The sequence below is a fragment of the Echinops telfairi genome, unplaced genomic scaffold (assembly GCF_000313985.2).
Source record: "Echinops telfairi isolate 266 unplaced genomic scaffold, ASM31398v2 ScPeMD7_7424;HRSCAF=8462, whole genome shotgun sequence".
Taxonomy (NCBI): Eukaryota; Metazoa; Chordata; class Mammalia; order Afrosoricida; family Tenrecidae; genus Echinops; species Echinops telfairi.
In genome coordinates this window covers 63088594-63113761 of record NW_022111324.1, presented here as the reverse complement: position 1 = coordinate 63113761, position 25168 = coordinate 63088594, and the positions used below count along the sequence as shown (strand labels likewise).

Here is a 25168-nt window from a genome sequence, read left to right as displayed (position 1 = left end):
GAATTTTGGGAATGATGAGGGCAACAAATGTATAGGTGTGCTTTACACAATTGATCTATGTATTGTGATGAATTATATGAGTCACAATAAATTGATTTTTTTTTAAAAAGGAATTGCAATGGTACCCACCATTTTTTAAGAACCTCATTGAATGGTTTTAATGTGTTTGACTGTGGCTCTGCTCTAGGCAAGAGCACGGCATGACTTGTCCACGTCCTGGGTTTACTCTCCCCTCACAGGGTATGCTCATTCAATGTGTGAATGTTTGCTTCTCTGAGCTTCAGTTTCCTTATCTCTTAAACAGGAATAGTAATTCTTGTTTCGGGGTGATTTAATATGAAACCTCTTTGCATATACAAATGAATGTCCTTGTTGTTGTGAAGAGTCTTTTGCATGATTTTATAACTCTTCCTACTTTTGATAAAGGCAGACCGTCTAGGACGGAGTTATACCGGCTGCTTATGGTTCTTTCACGAAGGGATTTATTGAGTCGAACTGAAAGTCGGGTGTAGCACTTAGGCACAATTCATGTGAGGGTACCAAATGATGTTTAAAGACCCAGTTTTTCATCTCTCAGCTTCCTTCCATTCTCACGCTCTATGTGTTTGGGGGAAACCAAGAAAACAAACAAACAAACTACCATCAATTAAAACATTGTCCTCCCATCTCCACTGGCAGTCTCAGGCCTCTTACAGGCTTTCTGGAATTCCAATACGTATTTCCCTGCACATCTAGTCCTGTTGGTTTGAAGGCATGTATGAACTTAATCCTCTAGCTTCCAGGATCGCCCTTTCTATAGGAAGCGGAACTCTGCATTCTCCTTTGAGCACTGTGCTTCCGGTACCAGCAAGGGGTAAATATTTCCTCTTGGCCCCTACTTTGGCTGAGTCAACTCACCTCATCCAGTGTAAACATCTGAGCAAATTTCTTTGGTATGCCTTCTTCAGTGTATCAAAAATTCTTCTCAGTGCAATTGTGTCACCTAGTTTCAGAGTTCTAGGTTGTGTTTAAAATGGAGCTATTTGAATTGCTCCCCCAAAGATTCTGTAATAAATTCATAATTTATATTTTTATTTCTGTATACAGTAAGTTGCCTTTTAGCCACTATCCTTGCTGCAAATACCCTCAAGCATCCAATTAGCTTTATTACCCTCTGTCGTAGGGAATTGTCCCTTCTTTAATGCAAGGACACATTCTAGTTTTGCTTTCAACAGTCCCTGAAGTAGACCAGGCGGAACACAAAATAAGGAAGAGAATTGGGTCTATTTTGGGTATTAATATTCCAGAGAAAGAAATAAATGTCTCTTCACTTTATCAGCTATTATAAAGTCAGTCGTTGCAATAACATTTTTAAAGCCTATTCATAAATCGTATTAATTTTGCTATTATTTATTATTAATATTCTGCAAATAGAGCATCATCTCCTGCTCCATGCTACATATGCCGTGGACAAGGACGCCGAGAGGACTGGGGAGAAGAACCTGTGTGTTTAGATCACACCTGTGATGGGCAGCTTTTCAGACCACTTTGGGTGGGGGGTCTCCCTTCTTTAAATGATATTAGCAAACATTTGTGGACACCTCAAATAGACAGCATAGAGAAATTGCAATGAAATAAAATAACATTCAAAAGTGTCATTTCTAATATCTCAGGGTTTATTTTCTAATTGAGGTAGTCTGCGATTCACCAGGCCAAAAGGAGCCACAGATACAAGGCCTCCCTCCTGTTTCAGTAGTGGGAGTGCAGGAGGACACTGGCAGCCTACTCAGCTTGTCACTGCAACTCTGATGCTCATTCTAGGAGGTTCCCTTCTATTTTCTTTTAAGTTCTATATTTTATCATCTTTAACATTTTCTTCTAAGCCTTTATCAAACATATGGGGCTTGGGTATGGCTTAGATCTTTCATCATAGTCCTCCTCTATAAATCATATAAATATCAAAATTATGTAAATCCCATATAGCCACATGGAAGATTATAATCAAATAAGTACCTACGTCTTATCACAAATAGATAAGGAAACACAAAGACTGCTGAAACTCAATCTTGGAGGTGCCTCAGCTGCACAACCTTATTGCAAATTCAGCAAGAAACTAGGCCACTCCCCAAATTCTAACCAATTACACATGAATCAGTTCGGTAATAGGTTAATTCGTTTTATGAAAATTTACTACATATCTACTTGGTCACAGACACCATTCTGAGGATAAAGTAGACAAAACAAAGTCCTTGCTTAACATAGTGTGTGGAATGGATACCATATAAACAGAAAACAAATAGATATATAATTAAACATCAGATCCTGGGGAAGGCTATGAGAAAAGGAAATAGAATGTTGGGGGGCGGCGGGGGGCGGGGGAAGATGGTAGGTGTGGTACTTCATTTTGACAGAGTGGTTAAAATTTTTGAAAAAGTGGCATTTGAAGAGAAATATGCATAAACGTACCATGCGCCTGTGGAGTATGAACCACTCTATCCAAAAAATAAGTTAAAAGGTAGTACTAGAAATCCATGAAAAGTTGTGTAGGTATTTTTTATTCCTGTTATGATTTCACTCATTTATTTTACTCAGTTGAGCAGACTATGTCCTACTCTTTAAAAATAGATCAGCAGTAAAGTTTGGCATGTTTGGGCTGTCTCAAGGAGCGGGGAAGAAATGTCTTGATCGCCTCAATAAACTCCTTGTTGAATGCTTTTGTTACAGTTGCTCTGCTGAACCAAATTCTGTTCCAGAAAACCATTTCATCTTCTCAACAGCCTGTGAAGCTAAGTGCTATAGTGTTAAACTCCCATTTAACAACTCAGAGTGCTTGAGAGGTAGAAACAGTTCATGCCCTTGGCTTCTAACCATCTACCCAGAGGCCCCTTGGAAGAAAGTTCTGATAATCTACATACAAAAAAACAACAAACCACCAAGCAGCCATTGAAACCCAGAGGAACACCGTTCTGCTCTAACACATGCGGGTTCACCCTGAGTCAGAGTCTAGGGAACTGGTGACACCACGTCAAAGGAAAGTTCAGGAACTCACTGAAGGTCAACAGTCACAGAACGGGAACTTCTAACAGTATACAACAGCTTTTGTCAGTGGACTCAAGCGTCCCCCTCCCAGCCCGTGCCCCAGGATGTATTGAGCAGTTATGGTATTGCATCATATTTTTAAGATGACAGAAAGCACTATCCTTTATCAAATTGTATGTACTCTACTTGTAAAGACAAAACCAACACATCCCCCCAAAATTATGGAAGTGGGAAAGAGGGTATTGCACTTAGGGTGAACATGTACACAATTAAAAGCAAGTGTGGGTTTGTGTTAATATGAGTTGAATAGGTCTTAAACCCACTGCCATCAAGTTGATTCTAACTCTTAGGGCTTAAAAAAAATCTAATCTAACCTTCATTTTGTTTTTTAGCCCCTATTCATTTAAGAGGCAGTTGCAATAACTGGGATGGTTAGCCCAGAGAAGAGAGGACTTGGGGGGATTTGATAACTGTCTACAAATATTTGAAAACTGTTGTGTGGAAAAGAAATTCGATTTGTTCTGCATGGCCCCAAAGAACGAGTGATGGAAAGATACTGCCACGACAGAAGGAAGGACTCGCCAGCACCGTAGAAGACCTCCGGAGCTCTCCGAAGATCGAACGGGCTCTTTGGGAGGAGGGCTTCAGATCCCACAGGGGAGCATCCTCTTCAGGGACAACTTTGGCCAGAAAGCAAGACAAAGTTGGAGGGATGCTTTACTGGACCATTAGGCTCTCTTTCAAGACTGAAGACACACTATTTTATCAGTGATAAAATGTGACTTCTATTAGTGTTTAAACTGTTTGAGAACTCCCTTCTTTAACAGAGTAATATTCTGCAGTTAACAATTTTGGATATCAGTTCTCCGGCTCTGCATGTGACTTCTGGTCGTTAATTGATGATAAATAATCCTCTCAAGATGTGCTTTCGCTCTCGTTTGCTCTGTCTAGGTCTCCTGCCACACACCAGCTACAGTTTCACAATTACTGCCTGCACATCTGCTGGCTGTACTTCAAGTGCGCCTTTTCTAGGTCAGACACTGCAGGCGGCCCCTCAAGGTAATGAGGGGAAAAAATATTCTCTGATTGCGGTGGGGGGGGGGGAGTTTATGTATAGAATTTTGAAGTGAATGTGGTGTACTTTCTCACAAGAAATGTGAAAGGAGGAATAAAGTTGGTAGGAACAACGACAAAAAAAATGGTGTTCTAGATTTCTGCACCTCACTCTGCATTCAACTCCAGATAGGTTCACGGGTGAGTTTTCTTTCCATTTGTAAAGCCTTTTAAACTTTATTTTCTGAGGTAAAAAAAGTTTGTCTACTGGTACACGATGAAAGAAAGATGGGGCTTTCTACTCTCCAAGCCAGTGACCGTCTCGGAAACTCACAAAGGCCATTCGACCTTGACCTACTGGGTCACTATGCATCGGCATTGACTCTGTGGCCGTTCATTCAGTGGTATATGAAATTACTCCAAAAAATAGAAATGTCAGCAAATATGTGTGGGGCAGCTAATGCTAAGTGACCACTATAGTTGACCAAAACAAACACAAACAAACAAACAAACCCTGCCTTTGAGAACATAATGTCCCTTGTGGTGCTATAGGATAGGCATTGGACAGCTAACGACAACATTGGATTTGTTTGTTTGTTTGTTTGTTTGTTTGTTTGAAGAACTTACAATCAAGTGAAAGTGCTAGGGCAAGTAGCTATTAGAGGAACTGGAATCTTGAAGATAATGTTTAGAAAGAACAAATGAAGAGAATGCTGCAGTTATCAGGAAGAGGGGGAATTACAACCCACTGAGGACATCAAGAATATTTTTTACATATTTTTGAAAGAAAAACAGTGGGAGTGATGTAGTCTGAACCATGAAAAGGGGGAGATAAAGGGAGTCCATCACCTCTTAAGGAAAAATGGCAATTTCTATCAAATATGAAATGTAACTTTCCCGGCACCCCAGTTCTGTGTGCCAGGGGGAAATGCACTTCCATCCCTGCACAAAAAGGCATGAACCAGGACGGGGATTGAAGCAGCCTGTGAAGCACTCAGGTAAAATGCTGGAGGAAATCTGAATGTCCACCCATAGAGCAATGCATATATCCCGTATGGATCCAGGTCAACTCACAGTATGGAAACCCACAAATCAGTTTTAAAAACGAAGCTGAACTAACCCAAAGTGAAGTTATAGAAATATATTTCATGCTTGTTCCCTTTTATGTAAAGTCTCTGAGGTGTGCAAACAGTTAACCCCCTTGACTGCTATCCAAAATTTTGGGTGGTTCAAATCCACCTACAGGTGCCTCAGAAAAAAGATTTATCCATGTACTCCCCTAAATTCAGCCATTTAAAGCCAAGAAAGACAATTCTACTATAAGACACATGGGGTCACCATAAGTTAGAATTAAGTAAAAAATGAATTGGATTTTTTAACATTATATTTTATGTATATAAAGTACTCAGGAAAAATGCTTTCATTTCTGAGGTTAATAAATATTATAGGTGTAGAAGAAATTATGGACATATATGTGATATATACCACCTGACATCAAAGGGTACCTTTGGGAATGGGAGCTAGATTTGGGTGATGCCACTTACTTTTAAGAGAAAAATATACACATTAGTTCATGTTAGTGATCAACTAATTATTTTGTTACCTCCTGTTATCTTCCTGTGTGGGGAAACTGAGGCAAAAATCATTTTCTAAACAGGAGTATAACACCATGGGTTCTTGAACGACTTGTCCATTACTCTTCTAATGCTAGGGATCGTTGTACCTCAGAATATTAGACCTGAAATTCCCTACCAGTAAATGGAGAATAAAATGGAAAATTCCACATATGGGGCATATGGCTCCTCCCCAGGAATTCACTAATGATGTTTTCTGTATAAAGAATGTTTCGTGTCAAAAAGCTTAGTGTTCCTTTGAAAGGAAGAGACCAGCAGTGGATTTCTTGGAAAGGTAAACTATCAAATGGATACTTTGATGATAATGGATCATTTCTAAAGGATCTATCAACCAGTTTTGGCTAAAACTCAAGCCTGATAAAATAACACAATCTCTTCCTCTAGTTTACTCCACAAAAATCCATTTATTTAAATTCTGCAGCTATTTTCTCACTCTCCCCAACAAAATTTCTTGAAAGAGTTCAGATTTGATGACTTAAAAATTATAGCTTTCAGCTATATGTACAAGGTATCATTTATAAGTGCAAGGAAGTGTGAGGTGAGAAATGCCCTTGATTTCTTTGTTTAATGTTATGTGCCTTTCCTTTAACTCAAATAGCTATACAGAGAAATACTAAGCTGAGTGGGCTTTCCTCTGCAAAAGGAACATGGGTATTTATAATCCATTCTCTGACTGTATAAGTGTCATTTGTGAATAACTGATATGTAAAGTAAGGATAGTCGGAGTGTTTAACTTGAGACTTGGAAGGGAATAAACTGGCAATAACAGTAAGTTCTGTGGTTTTTCTGTAAAATAAAAATACACATATCATTCCATACTACTAAGTCAATATAACTAATTATAAAATGGAGTTTCAAAGTGAATCAGAAGTAGTGTAAAGGTCTAATATTTGAGGATCCTACATCAATACAGAGAGAATTAAAGGACCCTTTTCTTCATCGACAGCTTGAGCGCCTCATATTTTCTCATTTCTATCTAAAAAAAAAAAGGAAAGGTAATACACCTCGCTACCTCATTGATAAATTAGACATCAATCTCTATAATTGCCTTACAAAATTATGTACCTTCAGTCAAATAGTGTAAGGAGTTGAGATTGGATGGTCATTCTCTCTTTTTAGGAACGCTGGCTTCCTGTGAACGTGCTTACACATTGGGCTGCTAGCTGCAATGTCAGCAGTTCGAAACTACCACCCGCTCCAAGAGAGAAAGCCCAAACTTTGTAAAAGAGTGACGGCCTCTGAAACTCTCGGGGGCAGTTGTGCCCTGTCCCATAGGGTTTCTTTGAGTTGGATTCCATTCAATGACAGTGAGTTTTTTATTTTTGGTCATCCCTAAGAGATCTCATTGACTCCAGAAGGAAGTTATGCAAAATTGCAAGTGTGTTTTCCTCTGGCATTGGTAACATGGAAAGGAAGGCTGGTTGTCTTCAAGTGCACTCCATATTCCTCTTCTTTAAATTGATGGTGTTCCTCCACTTTTTGCTCAACTAATGCCACACAGGCTCCCTTGGAATACTCAAATAATGGCTTTAAAATTACGTGAAGATTCATAGCTACAAAGCACTCAGCTCTAGCCAAGGCCACAATTGTGAATGCCAGGTCTATGTAGCCACCAACCTACTAGATGAATATATTTTGATGACTTGCCAGTATTCAAACTTAGTAATCGGCACTTAAATCATCTTAGCACCCCCTTACCTTACCTGCAATTTGACCTGCTTCCCCCCCCCCCCCGAGTTCCCTCTCTCAGGTACCCCCATCTACTAACACTGCCAAATAGTATAAGCCCCACATTAGAATTCTGAATGCTTGACTTTTCCTTCGAGTCCTATAATCATAGAATGTTTTTATACTGATTATCTGTGATATTTGAGGAAATTTCCAACAATTACTTAGATCTTATTTCATTCTGGAGACTAATACTCTAGAATAAACAGAAATCTCCCTGGGGCTTGCTGAAGCTTAATCATATAATCTTAGCATTTTTGAGGGGTTTTTTCTTTTGGTTTGTTTGTTTTTAATCTTTGTCTCCATCCCTTCTACCTCTGCCTTAGTCCAGACTGACTCCTAGAATTCCCTCTCTTCCTAACTAGTTTCCTTCAGTAAGCATGTTTCTCCTTCCCAGTTTCTCTTACTCTCTTAGTAAAATAGACATACCTCACAGCAGTCATTTTCATATATATGAAATGAACAAATATAGGAAATGAACAAAACATAATTTCATATGTATAATTTCATCTAAGGAACAAAACCCTTTAGGCTAAATAGCTGTTCCAGTTTTAACTTCTGCCCATGTGGACATTTCCGTGCTCCCCATCTCCCATCCGGTGCTCCAGTCATCCACGTACTGGGCATGCTCGATGATCTCTGGATCTTTGGAAGGGCTCCTCTCAGTCTGAGGACAGGTCACCTGTCTCCTCACTGTATGAGTTCTCCTGGGCTGTCTTAGCCACACATACACACAAATGGCTGAAGCCAGTAGAAATGTATTCTCTCACAGATTTGGAGACTGGAAATCTAAAATTAAGTTTTCAGTAGAGCCATCCCCACTCTAAAGCAGGCATGAGGAATATGTTGTCTGTGGGCCAGATGAAGCCCAAGAAATCAGCAAAACCAGTTAACATCGCACAGCCCCAAAGAGAAGCCGTTCCAGCCATCACAGTAGAAGTGAGATAGTTAAATGTTTGACCAAAGATCACAGGATAATTTCCATTAATTTTGCATGGCCTGAAATGACATTATGAAGATCCAAATGGCCCTTGGCAGAAGAAAGCGTCCACACCCCTGTAGAGAAGCATCTTTAAAGGGATTGCCTTTCCCAGCTCAAGTGTCTCCCCCCACTCCTTGCTGGCCTATGGCTTGTAAGGACACCACTTCAAGCTCTGCCTCCATCTGAACTTGGATTTCTTCCCTGTGTCTCTCTATGTCTCAGTCATCTTACTATAAGGGGACTAGTTACTGGACTTTGGACCCAACCAAACCCAGCATGACCTCATCTCAACTTGGTGTTTTCTACAAAGAGTCTTTTCTAAATAAAGTCATATTCTAAGGTTCCAGATATATTTGATTTTTCAGGGGACACTATTCTGTCCATTCAGCTAACTCTAATATTTTCAAACATCCCCCTTTTTTGCAAATCTTGTCTTAGGACCTCACCATTTTCCTATCCTAATTTCAACCACCCCCACCCCCAGTTGTATCAGCTACTTTCCTCGCGATCCCTCCTGCTCCAGCAGCATTTATCATAAAGGATTTTAAGCTTTTCTGTATCCATCTTACTTCATTATAGCACTGTGAACTTTTTAAAGGGTAGGATTGTATTCCTTATCCCCATGACCACAGTAATGACATAAAATCAGGGAGGTGTCAAATGAACAAATTAACACGTAGAATGTGACTTGAAAGATAGTTCAAAACTTGGTGTCTTCATCAACTTCCTGGAGAAAGGTAATCCATAAGAAATGTTGGCGTTTTTTAATTGGAATTAGTATCTCTAGAGACATAGGGAAGCAGGAACTTGGCATGACACTCAAGATAAACTTCAAACATTGCCAATAGGCCTATGTGTTTCACGGTAATGCCTTTCCCTGGTTGCCACTATGAGTTAAGCACTTGACTACCAAAGGTTTCTTGCAACTGCCGAGAGAACAGTGTCCTCCTATCATTATGCCAGTAACGCAGAGCACTTGTTAGTTGCTTATACATTTTGAGATTCGTCTTTTCAAACCAGGGACACAAGATTATTCACAAGAACAGAGTTTTCACTGCCCAGTATACCCTATGAACCTCAACTTGATTTAAAAGCTTGAAGCAAACTCCTCATGGCAGTGGTGGGTTGGGGGAGGTGGGGCGTGAGCCTAGCCCCCAGCAAGCCTCCTAGTGCCCTTAGGCTTGGGATCTCTTATGCTGTGTGGGTGCTCAGCCCACCCTGGCGAGGACAACAGCACCAGCAGCAGTTTGTGTCACCAGGCTGGGCCCTCCCTACCACCACCGCACACTAGACCATGTGGCTATGACTCCGCTGGCCAACCCTCAATACGTTTTCTTCATTAAAAAGTACCTTCGGGGAGGGATGGACAGGGACGGGTCTTACACGCATCGGAAACAGCCTGTATCTGCGCTCTTCCCCCAGGTGGGCAGCTGAAGGGCAAGGAAGTGCAGTCCTGCCCAGGTCACAATGTACAGGTGAAGTGGTGATGAATACTAGACTGTAAGCTTCCTGGAGGCACGAGCTGTCTATTGGCTATCTGGTGTGTTCCAGTTACTAAAACAATATTTATCAAAAAATATAATATCAGAAAATCAAACTCACTGTCGTCTAGTCAATGCTAACTCATAGTGACATAACAGGACTGACTACGGAGCCCTGGTAATTTAGTGGTTACACATTGGGCTGAGAATCTCAAGGTCATCAGTTCCAAACCACCAGGCACTCCATGGGAGAAAGGTGAGGTTTTCTACTGTAAAGAGTCACAGTGTCAGGTTTTCCATTGGTGAGTGCTGAAGGAGTAGATGCATAGAGATAAGAACAGGTGCAAGGGTTTATAAGGGAACCAGGGGTGGGGAGTAGGAGCTAGGGATTGTAAGGGGAGCACTATAGAGCTCATGGTGATTACACACTCATTTTAAAAGTGATTTAACCCTGGGGATGGGGGCTGGGGGTGTAGGAGGGTCTTAAAATTGTTTGTGGTAATGATTGTACAATTCTACTTGATATAATTGAATTATTGAATTGTGTGATATGTGGATTAATTGCCAATAAAACTGTTAAAAATTAAAAGAGACACAGTTTCAGCAACCCGCAGAGACAGTGCTGTCCTGTCCTGAAGAGTCACGCTGAGTCAGAATCACCTCAATGGCAGTGAATTAAAGGCACTCAATGAATACTTGTTGAATTAAAAAAAAAACTTGAAGCAAATTCAAAATTTGTGTTTCCTTTTAAATCATTAGCTCCCTCACTTCACTCCATCTCTGTAAGCTGCCAGGCTGGTTCAAAGTGGAAACTAAGCAGTGGCCTTTTGAGTGCTTTGGTGATTTGCAATACATCTTTTAAGATGAGAAAGAGAGGGTCGCAGGAAGCAGATTTCAAACTAAACCTTTACCTTTAGAATCAGCAAATAAATATCACATTTCAATTAGAATTCTAGTTAGTTGGTTGAGTCATGGCAGCTGTTGGCTAAGGAAGTTGTACATGGACGCTCGGGTTTGTGTATTTTCCCAAGCATTAGAGAGAGAGCAAGGAGGAGCTCTGTTGGTGTGACTGAGTCAGTGTTGGGCTGCTAATTGCAAAGTTGGTGGTTCAAATCCACCAGTCACTCTGTGGGGGGGGGGAGACTTTCTGCTCACATACAGATGTATAACCTTGGAAATGCTAGGTAGACACAATGGTAGTAAGTTTGGGTTTTAAGAAATAACTTGTTAGTTCGTTTTTCTCTAAAAATGCGCTCTATGTCACCCACTGCCATTGAGTCAGTTCCAACTCACAGAAAGCCAAAATAGGATTTTTGAGCTGTAAATCTTTATGGGAGCAGAAAGCCTCGTCCTTCTCCCATGGGCTGGCTGGGAGAACCACTCGGTAGGCCATTAGAAGTCCAAGGGTAAACCTGGCAGCAGCAGCAGAGCTCTATTTCCTTCAAGTTCCCTGTCTTGGAGTCAATTCTGACTCACATAGATGCTATAGGATGCAGTAGATCTGTCCCTGTAGATATCCAAGACTATAAATCTTTTGGGGAGAAGAAAATTTCATCTTTCTCCAGCAGAACAGCCAGTGGTTTTGAGCTGCTAACCTTGTGGTTAGCTGCCCAACATATAACCCATTATACCACAATTAGGACTATTTACAAATACATCTTGATTCTTTTAGGACGCTACTAAATTAACTGCAATTGAGTATCATGTTTTTCCTCTGAAAGTGGCAAAATTTACCACTAAGGGGTAGCTTACATGTGAAATACAATCAACCAAATACTATTGATTCCAAGGACACTAACATTTAAATTAATTTTTAAAGGCAGCAGGAAAGAATAACCGTGTTTATTCAGAGCATATCTAAATGATTTAGTAAAGAAATAGGCTTGATCTATCACATCTCTAGGTTCTTTGTCAATACATTTGCACATCTTCAAGAGTATTTCAATGTTGTCAAGTCTTAAATAACAAGTAATATGTTATATTTAAGGGTAAGCTCTTTGAGAGAATGAGCCACATCTAAGTCATTTTGTGTCATATAGAACAGGCTAGCTGGCTTAACAAATTTTTCAAAAGATATGTTTCCAATAAATCCACTCCTTTAGTTATTAGGCATCATGTTATCCATAAAGATGCAGTGACAAATGAAACAGAGACCACGGCCCTCTCAAAGCTAACCTTCAATTAAAGCAGGGGGAATAGAAATGTCGTGTAGATAATGGGATCCCTGAGCCTGCGGACGTCCACATCTGTTGTTGTCTTTCACTTCCCAGTTACCTCCAACTCGTGGTGACTCTCCATGTACAATCCTCACCATCAATGAGATGATCTGTGGTGACCACAGTGTGTTTTCAGTGCCTTCCAAACTGAAGGCTTATTTTTCCAGCACTACATCAGATAAGATTTTCTTGTGATCTATAGAGTTTTCATTAACAAAGTTTTGGGGGAAAAGAAGTATTGCATTAGGTAAATCTGCTGCACAAGACCTCTTTAGAGTATTGAAGAGCAAGGATGATACTTTGAGAATTAAGATGCACTTGACCCAAGCCATGGTATTCTCCATTGCATCATATGCATATGAAAGTTGGACATTGAATAAGGAAAATCGTAGAATAATAGATGTACTCAAATTGTGGTACTGAAGAAGAATATAGTACGATGGACTGATCAAAGTACAAACCAAACTGTATTGAAGGAAGCAAGACCAGAGTGTTCCTTAGAGGCAAGGATGGCAAAACTTTGTCTTACATACTTTGGACATATTGTCAGGAGAGACCAGTCCCTGGAGAAGGACATCATGCTTGGTAAAGTGGAGGGGCCATGAAAAAGAGGAAGGCCCTGGATAAGTTGAATTGACACTGTTGCTGCATCAATGGGCTCGGGTGTTGTAACAATTGTGAAATAGGTGCAGGATCACGCAGTGTTTTGTTCTGTTGAACACAAGGTCGCTATGGGTCCGAGGTTACTTGATGGCATCTAACAACAACTTTAGGAAGTAGATTGCCAGGTCTCTCCCGAGTCTCTCTTAGTCTAAGAGTTCTACTGAAGCCTGTTCACTATGGGAAACCCTGCTGGAATTTTAAATACCCATGGTACCATTTACAGCAGCAGTTCTCAACCTGTGGGCCGCGACCCCTTTGAGGGTTAAACCACCCTTTCACAGGGGTTGCCTGATTCATAAGAGTAGCAAAATTATAGTTATGAAGTGGCAATAATTTTATGGTTGGGGGGTCACCACAACATGAGGAACTGTATTAAAGGGTTGCAGCATTAGGAAGGTTGAGAACCACTGATTTACAGTATCATAGTATCACTCAATCTTCTAGAGTACAATAAACTTACAGAAAAATAGTGGCTTTCACACATAAAACCTTTGGGGTCAAGCCAATGCTGACTCATAGCTACATATATAGCAGATTTGCAAAACTAAAATATTAAGTTCACCTAAAAAGACCATGTTGGAAGTGTAGAACAGAACTGAATCAGAGTGAGGAGAAGAGAAAGCAAAAGGTAAGAGACATGGAGCAGAGGAGATAAGTGAGAACGTAGGCTTCTGAGACACTGACGTGTTGAAGTCCAGAGGGAGAAGGGAGTCAGTAAGTGACCCTCGAAGGAGGGTCCAGAAAGGAGGAAAACAAACAGAACATGGATTGTCCCTGAGGCCGAGTGATTTTTTTCAACAACGTATTTGTTGAGTTGTAGTCGATTAATATGGCCCTTCCAGCCATGGTTCTTTGCGTGATGTATCATCATTCTGGACTCTATGCCTGCGGCTGTGATCTCCCTTTGGACAGAACTAGAGTGGGATGAAGGCATGCTCTTAGTAGAGAGCATGAACCAAATCCCACCCTTTATATCCTTGGGAGGAGACAAAAGTCACGTCTCCACCAAAGCCATGTCTCTCTGTGTAAGAGCTTTCTTGGACACAGAGAGAAAGCCCAGGACCATCCGAAGAGCACATTGTGCCGGAAGTGGCAGAGGCTGAGACCAGAGGCAGCAGACGCTGTGGCACAGATGCTATGGGACAGAGCAAAGGAGCCAGGCTGAGGCCAGAGGCCAAGGCAAGGAAACCATGAGATGGACAGAGGAGCACGACTGAGACTGTGGGACTGTGAGACACAACAGTGGGTGGGCTTCCTGGTCCACAGATGCCAAGGGACCATGTGGCTGAGAAATGGAGGGCCAGGTAGGAACTTGGCAGCTGGCTGAGGAGAGGTGTTGTTGTGGACCACTGACAGTACCCTTACTGTGAACGGATCCTGACTTGTGGCAGCCAGTTAATTTCTGTAACAACCCTATCATTGTGAATATTGCCAGTTAGTTCTGAGTGGCCATTGCAGGGAACTGTTGAATCTAGCAGAGACGGTGATTGCCATGAGAGGGACGGAGCCCCTCACAATAGGTGAAGAAGGACGAAGACTGGAGACATAGCCAGCCCCTGCCTCATGGCAATAGGAAAGCCAGAGGAGGTCAAGATACAGCACATCCCGTGCTGTTTAATGCATTGTTAAATTGTCTGATTCAGGAAAATGCTAGATTACACATTGGGCTTCTAACTGCAAGGTCAGCAGTTTGAGATCATCAGGCACCCCATGAGAACAATGAAACTTTCTATTCCCATTTAGATTTACAGTTTGGGAAACGTGGGACAGTTCTACCCTGGCCTATAGGGTCATGGTGAGTTGGAATCAAGTCTAAGGCAGTGAGTTTTTCACAAAGTCCAGGTCAATAAGCATTAGAATCTTAAATTCCTGAACAGTCTCTCAGGTCTTGATGTAAATGTTACTCTACATGGCCGCCAGCATGGAGACACGTCCATGTTGTCTGACAGTCACTTTCAACGACAATTTAAAAAATAACCAAAGCAATAAATAGATGAACATGTTGATGTAGTTTACCTCCAATGTAAATAAAATGTGTTTCTGCTGCTCAAGGAGATCATTTGCGTGTTTGAAACTACCTTTTATATCATAAAAGATTTTAAAATTTGTTTCAAGTTTACTTTTCTACCGCTCATAACCGCCGAGACCAGTGTTCGATGGGTAGGTGTTTGTTTTTTTTAAGGCCATGGCCCTCGTTTCTTTTATGAATTTTAAGTGTTTTCATTTTGATTCTGGTTTTTCTATTTATAGGGAGAAGTCTTTTATGACTGGATAAAAGTATCTTGGTTTATGAGGTAATGATGTGGCTTTAATCCTAACATTAAAACATGTGTTATTTTTTGTCAGGAGTTTGGGCAAACCCTCGACACATTATCATCAATTCCTCAACAGTGGAATTACATTGGAGTCAGCCAGAAAAGCCCAATGGCCTCATTTCTCAGTATTGCCTGAGACGAAATGGAACCTTGGTTTTCCTGAGTGGCAGTGAGGGACAGAATTTCACTGATACAAACCTGGAGCCCAACAGCAGGTAAACTGAAAGAAAACTTGACCAGTCTTGCAGTAGGATTTTTACCTTTGAGGCGGGCAGTTGAAAAATAGCACATCTCCTATTGAAACAATAGTCAATTACCTAATCCAGCCATCAATCAATCTACGCATTCGTTAACCATGCTGTTGCTGATGATCTTTACATCAAATGACAAAGACCCAGGGGCTAAACCATTATGTTAGTCTGCAGATAATAAATATCCAATTCCTTAAAATGTAAGTAAACATCAAAATATGGGAATTAAACTCTCCTGGAGAAGAACCTTTAAACATATAAAATATAGAAAGCATACACATTTTTAAGTCATGGAATTAGCTTCAAAAACTGGCATTGTGAAACTAGTAATAAAAGAGATTTAAAGTTTTTTTCTACATCATCTACCTTTTGTGTAATATAATGCCCTCTTTACTTGTTAAACTCTCAATAGCCATAAGAAGTTTTAGGTGAAAAAATTCCATATATTTTCAATTCATTCCCATTAATTTCTCAGCAGAAACAAAATATATTTTAGATCAACACAATGTGTTATTGTAGAGAGGAGAGATCAATTTAATTTTATTGTACAGAGTGGAAATCAATTTAGAAACCCTTCTCACTGCATAATTTCCTGAACTCCAACCCATTTAAAAACAGATGATTAATCTGAAGCTTCCACCACCTACTTGTACATTTCAAGACCATCCTGAACGAGCTAAGAAAAGCCGTGACTTGCTGTTGCTGTCGTGTGCCACTGCAGCTCGCTCTGACCTGTCCCCAGAGGGCTTCCACCCTGTAATCTGCCCTGGAGCAGATTGCCAGGCCTTCTCTCTGAGGAGCTGCTGGTAGGTTTGAACCTCTGGCTTTCCCATTAGCAGCCTGGCACTGAAGGTTAAATATAAAGTCGGGAGGGGCAGCAATAGTATACTGTCTTGGGCTGATAAAACTAAGATTACAGCAGGAGCTTTTGGACAGGGGCTTAAGGACTGGCAGTTGGTGACAAATTTAGGACTAGTAAATCTATAGAAAAGCCAGTGATCTTTGTTCAAGTTTCTTGTGTGTTGCTTTATATTTTAATTCTTTGTTTACATACAGATATGTTTATAAATTGGAAGCCCAAACTGGAGGTGGCCGCAATACTAGTGATGACTATGTTGTGCAAACACCTGCATGGGCACCAGAAGAAATACATTCTCCATATAATGTAACAGTAAACGGGCCTAATTCCATATTCCTAGCTTGGACCCCACCAGGTAAGTAATTAAAGTCTCCCTTTCTCCTTTTACCTTCTATATGTGTGTATGAGGCATTTAAAATGAAATAAGAGATAAAGATACACGTGTACATTTACTAAATCTAAAGGACGTTGTGTATCTCCTGCATAAATATGAACACAGTAATCACTGAACACACTGTTGAGTATGCAAATGCATTAGTACACACATACATGCACACACACCTTTCTATCAAAGTCTATTTTCCTTCAAGTGCCCATGCCTTAAAAATAAATACATCTATCTTCTTACTTGTATATACAAGGCAAATCATTTAGGCTGTGATTACCTTGAGCGTTCCTTTGCAGAGGACTCTAGATTGAGTCATTGGCATTATGCCTTTCCTTGTAAGTTATTTTGTGAATACGGAATTTGGAAAGACAATAGTGCCTCCACCTGTGAACTGAGACTGGTTCAGATGGCTGAATCTGGCCTCAGTGTGCTGTGTAGCCTCCATTGAACCATCCAGTCAATGGTGGGTTGCTCTTGTAATTTTGTGTATTATTACATTGTGATGTAAGCAGGTCAAACTCTGTAGTATAGGGATTAGGGTGAAGATATGTCTGCATTCTTTATTAATAGAAAGGACACATGAAGATTTAGGTCCAGTAAAACTTCCGTGTACTGCAAAACTGTCTAGTTTTTTTTTTATATCTAGTCTTAACATGAAATTGAATAAAATTCCCATCAGAATAAGCTTAGCTGGAATTCACAGTGGCACTGTAACAATTGGTTCACACTGTCATTTTGTCCATTACCAGATCTCTTTCATAAAATAATTAATAGACTCATACATTTCATTGAGTTAAATAGTCATCTCAGACAAAACCAGTAATATAGCCACAGAGGGGAAGGCCCAATCAATAGACCTCACCAGGTGGCACAATCAGTTTGTGATCTACAATTCAAACCCATCAACTGCTCTCACAATAATTACAGACTACATATGGATACATATACATATATCTAAACATACACCTATATATATATTCCTTCATACCCTGTGAATCCGTTCTACTCTATAACACATTGGGTTCCCATAGAGTTTGGGGTGGTTGTTGGTCGATACCGTCAAGTCAAACGCATAACAATCCTCAGTGCAACAGACCGAAATGTTGCCTGGCAGCACCTCATCTCCGTGGTCATTCGTATTCTAGATGCACTCTTGCCACCCTGGTGTTTTGCTGGGTTTTTTAGTGCCTTTCAGCCTAGCAGATCTTTCCTCTTGCACCACTAACATGAGGTGATGTTCTATTGTGATTCAGAGAGCTTCCACTGACTAATTTTCAGAACTAGACCATCAGACCTTTCTTCCTCTAGCATCTTAATCTGGAAGCTTCACAAAAGCCATGGTGACCCGCTTATATTTGCAGTCCCGGTGACATAGCATCCAGATCATAGTAGTATGCAAACCAACCACCACAGTGAGACAAACGGACAGTGAACATAGGCCTGAATGCTCATAAAGCTGCATCCTTTTGAAGTAAGTCAAGACCAAAGAGAAAAGAATCTGTACTTCCTCAGATTAAAGAGAGAAAATCTACTAAGAACTTTCTAAGTACAAAAAAATGTAAGTTGTTCTAAGAGATTAAATATAAATGATTCTATCTATCTTTGTTTTAAAAACGGCAACATATTAAATTAGACAGAGAAGAATAATGAATAATGCTAGAATGTTCACTTTATCTAAGATTTACATCTCAGAAGGATAGCTATATTTGAACTCTGTTCTTAACTTCAATTGAGGTAAACACAAATCTGCCCTGAAAAAATATATACAAATGTACACATAACACTCTTTACAGAATTGATGTCTACTTCCAAGAAACAGTATTGCTATCTTGTGACCTGTTAGCATGCTTCCGGTATGGCACTTTTTTTTAATGCTATTGTGGTCTTGCTCCGGGAACTAAAATGAGACTGGAAACAGCCGGTCATTGACTGATTCAGTCTTGTGTTGTCTTAACGTTTCTTTACCTTATTTCTCTGATTTCTAATATCCATTGCAATGACTACAAAGAACTCACAGAAAAAATTCATGATTAGTGGGCTTATTGAGGAAATGATCAAGTTGTATTGCCAGTGAGAAAAGTTCAGGGTCAAGTTGTTCATCAGGACTTCTTACAAAGTTCTTTCAGGACTGCTCATCAATGCCCAAAGGCCTTCCTCTCTGCTGGAAGCCTCAACCCAAAGGCATTCAGCTCAAATGCCATCAGTCAGCAAACCCGGCTCCCTGAATTAAGTGCCCAGCGGCACCAAACTCCAGTAAGCCTCAGCCTGAAGGCACTCTGCTCCATTCCACGGGTCAGCAAGTAACAGTTTCCCCAATTAAGTGCTCAGAGGCACCCCACTCTACAAGCCAGCCTTCTGCACAAAAGCATTCAGCTTTACTTGCTTTGTGTGTTGGGAAGTCCTTCACTTTGTTCCATGCTCAGGGTCCTGGTACTTCTGCTCTTCGGATGTTTTAGTTGTCTTCTGGATCCAGGAAGTTCACTGCTCAGAGGATTCGTTTTATATGCAGCAGGGTGGCCCTGCAGAGAAGCCTGTTCATAACAACTCACAAAGGAATCCTGTCAGAATCTTCCCCCAAGCTGGAGGAAGGTCGTTTGGTAGAAATTAGGGACTTTGACTAGAAGAGCCACGTTAAATAATTCATTAGCCTTGCAAGTCTACTGATCAAACATTTCTCAGATTCAAACCAGGGTCTTCTGCATTCCACATTCTCAAAGAACAATGAGCAAAAACATCAGGATGATAAGCAAAGTTGATGATTTCATAGCTCCATGACCAGGAAGTTCATGGTCTAGCAAGTCATCAATTATTTTGATATTTATATCCATATAAACTGTATTTGCTGATCTGAAGACTTCACATTCAGTGCATATTTTTTAAAAAAACCTTTCTTGGAAAGTAACCAAAGGAAAATGAAAGAGAAAGCCAGGATTCATACCCCAGTAGTGTCATTTATTAGCTGACCTTTGACAAGCCAATTTCTCTCTTTTACCCTTAGTTTTCTCCATCTATTCAAGGGAGATAAGGCTATTACATATATATAGGGTGATATTAAAGATTAAATGAGATAATTTAAATAATTGATATATATCATCTTATCTACATAATAGTCTGTAGATAGTGAATATTATTGTTGTGGAGAATTACTTTTCCGTGCATTTTTATTCATTTTTAATGTATTGGGAAATTTCCAAGATTTCAAACTTTTCAGCATTTTAGTTTTGCTTTTTAAATTCAGCATCACATTTTATCTTTATTATTTCCATGTAAAAAAGGACTAAGGTAAATGAAAACACAATTGTCACTTGTTTAATATATCCTTAACTCTGGCCTTCCCTGGGCTTTGCAGAAATCTTTCATTCTAGTCCAGCCCGGGGGATAGTGTGGAAACGCTTTACCCACATACTCTGGCCATTTAACCAATGGTTAATAAATCTATAACATTCACACCTGTCAATCTTTTCGTTTCAGATGCACAAAATCCATTACAGAGACCCTGTAATATATGGAAAGATTAAAATCTTAAATTAAACTTTTTCCTGGTGCCTAGAAGGATTTTAACTCAGTAAACAGGCAGATGATTTTTGACTTGTGTATAATCTAAAGTTGATTTTATTGGAAAATACCTCATGCTGTGTTTTGATTTGGATAATAAGAACATCTTTTCTGCTCCTGAATAGTCACAAATATATATATTTAAAACAGAGAGAAAGCGAAGTTGTCCTAACAGGAGGTTATCAGTTTGCTTCTGCTCAAGAGCATGCTAGGTATGCCTCCTACTTCCGTAACATTACAGAGAAATTACATGAGGCACAGAGCTGAATAATGCCGCGTAAGCCTGAATGAACATTAAGGATCAAATGGAAAGATTTTGCAAAGACAGATGCCTAACCCCAAATTTACTGGACCAGAATCTCATGAGATGGAGTCAAGGAATCTTGATCTTCATGAAAACTGCTCAGGTGATGTAGAGACGCTACCAAATTTAGAAGTCTTGGGTTTTACACATCAAGACGTGGTTAATTGCAGTGATTCTCTGAAAACATCAGTCACACCAGTTTCTCATAAATGTCTAGTGGCAATATATAGTTTATATTCTAACTGAAATGTGTTTTATGGTGAACATGATTTTAGGCAGGTAAGTTATTGGGAGGGAAAAAAATAGTCTATGTAAACATCAACCTGTATAGCAAGAGAAAAATTACTTAGATAACTAACAAGGTCTTTAATTTTTTAATTATGGTTTCAATGCTCTCTTTATATTATTGTATTACAAGTTTAGACATCTTCCTGGTTAAATGGGGTGATAGCTAGCTAGGGAACACGTGAGTATATCCGGGGGCCAGGGAGGTTGAGGACGTGAGTAACTATAATAGTGATTGTATATATACATTTATATTATGTGCCACTCATTAAATCCCTACTATGTGCCAAACACACAGATAAGCCTTTCCCCTGCTTTACTTCAGTTCATTTCCATGCAAACCCAAGGAGACAACAAATTGTATCACCCTCATATTAAGATAAAAAAATTGAATCTTAAAGAAGTAATTCAATATGCTCAAAGTCACACGGCAGAGCCAGGAGTCAAACTCAAGTCTGCTCTCAGATTCTGCCTTTATAGAGCTATTCTTGTATGGGGGCATAACTCTTAATCAAACTATTATGTAGTGCCCATATCCTCTCAGATTTCTGATGGAATAACTAATTTTTTAATAGTATCCTAAAAGGCCAAAACCGAAATCCTTGCCAGCCAGATGATTTTGATTCATGGTGACGCTAAAGAACAGAGTAAAATTGCCTCTGCAGAATTCCTACACTGCACTCTTTACAAGAGCAGACCCACCGCTTTCTCCCACAGAGCAGCTGAATTTGAGCAACTACCTGGCACTTCACCACCCCCTCACTTGGTCCTCCAAGAAACCTATCCCCACTTCTGTAGAGTCAATTCTGACTCATAACAACCCTGTTGATTTTATTGGAAAATACCTCATGCTAGAGAACTGCCTTTGTGGGATTCCAAGCGTAGAGTAGATGCCCTTGTGGGTTTCCAAGGCTATAAATCTTTACAGGGGCAGAAAGCCTCATCTTTCTCCCTTAGAGCATCTGGTGGTTTTGAATGGCTGACTTTGCAGTTAGCAGAACCATGTGTCATCCACTCTACCACCACAGGACCTTAAAACAGAGATAGTGATTGGCAAAGCCAAATTCTTCTAGAATGATGTATTGCTGAGCCTGTCAAGACCAGAAGAATTCATGGTGGAAAATGACAATTCCCTGAATAGAAAGTATTCACCTGGCAGTAGTCATCTCTGGGAGCATGAAATAACTAGTAGCCAGATAGCTATACTGATGGATCCGAAGTCCAGACAGAATAAGATATGACTTAGCAAAACCAAATTCCTGGTACTGGAGGATGTTCATTAGCTGGGGGAAATGTAGTGATTTCTCAAGTATCTACAAGAATGTCATTCAAAGAAAGACTATCTTAAATTATCAGTAAACACTTCCGCCCTGCTGTAGCTGAAACTGACACAAAGTAGCGGGTAAGCCCCCCCTTCCTCCCGTGAGGAGCTGAGCTGAGCGCCCCCAGCCCCCACTGTTTGCATGGGCAGGCTGGGGCCGCTAGGCGGGAGCAGAGAGCTGAGCACTAAAGAGTCTCCCATGGGATTGTTGCAATCTTGCTGGGTGAGATGGCACTGTGTGCAAAAAAGCACCCCCTAGAAGAGGAAAGGAGGGTGACGGCCAATGACCGAGAACACAATGACACATTCCAGTATGCATCAAGACCTCCAGGTCCAGTATTATTACCTTCCTGTCTGTCAACCTCTTTGAGTGGTTCCCGGAAGTTGCCAACACTACTTTCTGGTCGTTCTCTGTCCTGGTGCACCGCCATTATGCCTTTGGTCCCTGTACTCACCATCACAGCTGTCAAAGATGCTCTGATGACTGTTTCCGCCATCAGTGATGACCAGGTGAGTAACCATCAATGGAATCCTCCAGCAAGAGCAATGGACGAATGTCTCTGTTGGTGCTATTACCAAGCTGGAAAATAACTAGAATGTGGCAGCAGCCATCTTCCTACTCTCCAGCAGTGAGTCCCGTGGCCTGTTTTACCCAGAATCAGCAGAGCTCGGTGGAGAGACCAACATGAAAGTGGCCAAGCGGTTCCAGGCACCTCAGAACTGGGGACAGCAGAGGACCCGTGAAACGCCCAACAACGAGCTGCACAAGCTCAGTGGGACCCTTTCCTGGAAGGAGAACAAGCTCCCCCTGAGCAACCAGAACATACAGCTGTGGGGTTGCGTGCTGCGGAACACCAACGGTGCTTGCGTCTGGTGCTGTGCTCGGGCCTCGACAGCAGCTGATGCAAACAGCGGCAGGAAAACGTTCAAGAGAACGAGCATCGGCCGCCTCATGAACACCCTGCTGCTGTGGATCTTTGGACTTCTGGCAACATGGGAGTGATCCTGGCCATTGGCAATGCCATCAGGTCTACTGCCTTGTGATGAGTCTGGGAACAGTGCCTTCTTCTCTGGCTTCCTCTCCTTCTGGTTCTACATCTTCCTCCTCGATGAGTCTGGGAACAGTGCCTTCTTCTCTGGCTTCCTCTCCTTCTGGTTCTACATCTTCCTCCTCATCCCTGTTGTGCCCTTCTCCCTCTATGTCAGGTAGGCCCCTTCTCCGCCCCGGGGTCCAAGCAATCACTTGGAAAAGCTCTTCCCACGCCATTCCTTCCCATTGCAAGAAGGAGCTTGGAAGGTCGTTTTCTTGCACTGTGCATATGTGATGTCACCTGCTCATCTCTGGGTGCCCGGTGCTTGGGGCTGTATTAGGGAAAATAGCATTGTGGCTTATTCCACACACACATGTATGGCATGCTTACTGGGTGCAGGGTAGCTTGGTAGGTGCTATGCATGGTACATACAGCCGCGTGTTAGAAATAGGCCTTCGCCCCTTCAGGAGCTTCTGCTAGAGGTAGAAAAATCTAAATGTTAAAAAAGAAAGCAAGAGGAGTGCTGTGGAAGTCACTCTGCAGGGGCGACAGCGAGCCCGCTGCTCTCGCTGCCTGCTGTGCCCCTTCGCCCGGTGCCCCTCGAGCCTGGGAGATCACTTTTCTATCAGAAGATGAAAGTATGGAGGTGAGAGGTTCAGTGTGCTTGCACTGACCGATGCAAGATCCTGGGAAGCGTGGAAATAAAGATCAAAAAGTCCAGAGAATGTGGCTGCTAGCGGGGAGATCTGCAGCAGGCTGGAGACCCATGAGCAGGCCGGAGACCCATGAGCAGGATGGAGACTGTGAGCAGACCAGAGACCAGGGGCAGAGCTCATGTCTTCTCTTAGCTGTGGATACTGAGCTGAGTCGGTTTCTGAGGACATCTGCAGCCGATAACATCAAGGTGGTCAAATTGCCCACCCTCAAATCCCCTTCCAACCCCAAACATCAGAATCACAATCCTGAGAGTAGGGGGTGAGAGGGGACAGAGAAGGGGAGCTGATAGCATTGATGATGTATAACCCCACTGAGGGGTGTGACAGCAGGATTGTATGTGACTGGATATAGTGGATGGTGTAAGATATGGCAAAACTAAATAAATACATGAATACATAAGGGTGGGGGAGGGAGCTGATGTCAAGGAGTTCAAGAAGAAAATTTGTTTTGAAATGGATTGTGGTAGCAATTATACAATGCTGCTTAATGTGATTGAATGGTGGAATGTTCTGATATCTGTAAGAACTCCCAATAAAATGATTTACTTATTTTTTTGGTAGACATACCTTCTAGGTAAATCTTGGTTGAATTTACTCCATTATTACTTGATAAGTGTTAGAAGTAATAGTACTCAAACTCTTCAAGTTTCTCATCTACAAATCAAAACCCCAAACCATGACGACCATCATGGAGTAGATTCCAACTCATAATCTTTTGTAGGTTTCCATGACTGTAAACCTACAGCAGCGGGTTGTCTCATCTGCTTCCTTTGAAGCCACTGAGGGTATTGAACCATCAATCTCGTGGTTTACAATCCAATGCCTAACCCACAGAAACACCTGGCCCCCTTTTGTATCTATAAAATGGGATATTAAATTATTGCTTTGAATTGTTGTTATATGAAGTAAATAAGATACCATGATAAAACATTTAGTGGGTTATTGGATAGAGGCTGGCCAGTTTTATTCCAATCTGCAGGCAACACAAACCAGGTTCACTTATTCCTAGACAATCCTTTTTGACTTTTACCAGCTCCAAACCTCATGTCATGAATTGCGCATTCACTTGTAAGCGAGTCAAGGACATGCATTACCTTAGGGAATGAAAAACTACATGAAATGAAGGCGTACGTTCTTAGAGAGTATAAATGGTTTACTCAGAGTGAGAATGGAAATAGATATCCCTACTGCTTGGAAATCTAAACATTTAGAACTACCTAAATTCTGAAGGTAATAAGGAGCCTTTCTAATTTATCAGGGTGGTGACTATAATTTGCATCCTTAATCATGTTCTAACTAATAATGCCGCTGCATTTAACATGTACATCTTCTCACTGGAGATGGTGATTTATGTAAGTTTAGTGCATA

The 25168-nt window shown here is 41.0% G+C and overlaps 1 protein-coding gene and 1 pseudogene across 1 annotated transcript in view; both read left to right on the top strand.

Moving 5' to 3' along the window:
- Positions 1–25168, top strand: part of USH2A (usherin) — a 949135-nt gene that overhangs the window by 753396 nt on the left and 170571 nt on the right. The window contains exons 56-58 of the mRNA XM_004700145.2: positions 3970–4077; positions 15122–15305; positions 16398–16555. Of these exons, the coding sequence (XP_004700202.1) occupies positions 3970–4077; positions 15122–15305; positions 16398–16555 (450 nt within the window). The remainder of the gene's footprint in view (positions 1–3969; positions 4078–15121; positions 15306–16397; positions 16556–25168) is intronic.
- LOC115872381 lies at positions 22282–23263 on the top strand (annotated as a pseudogene).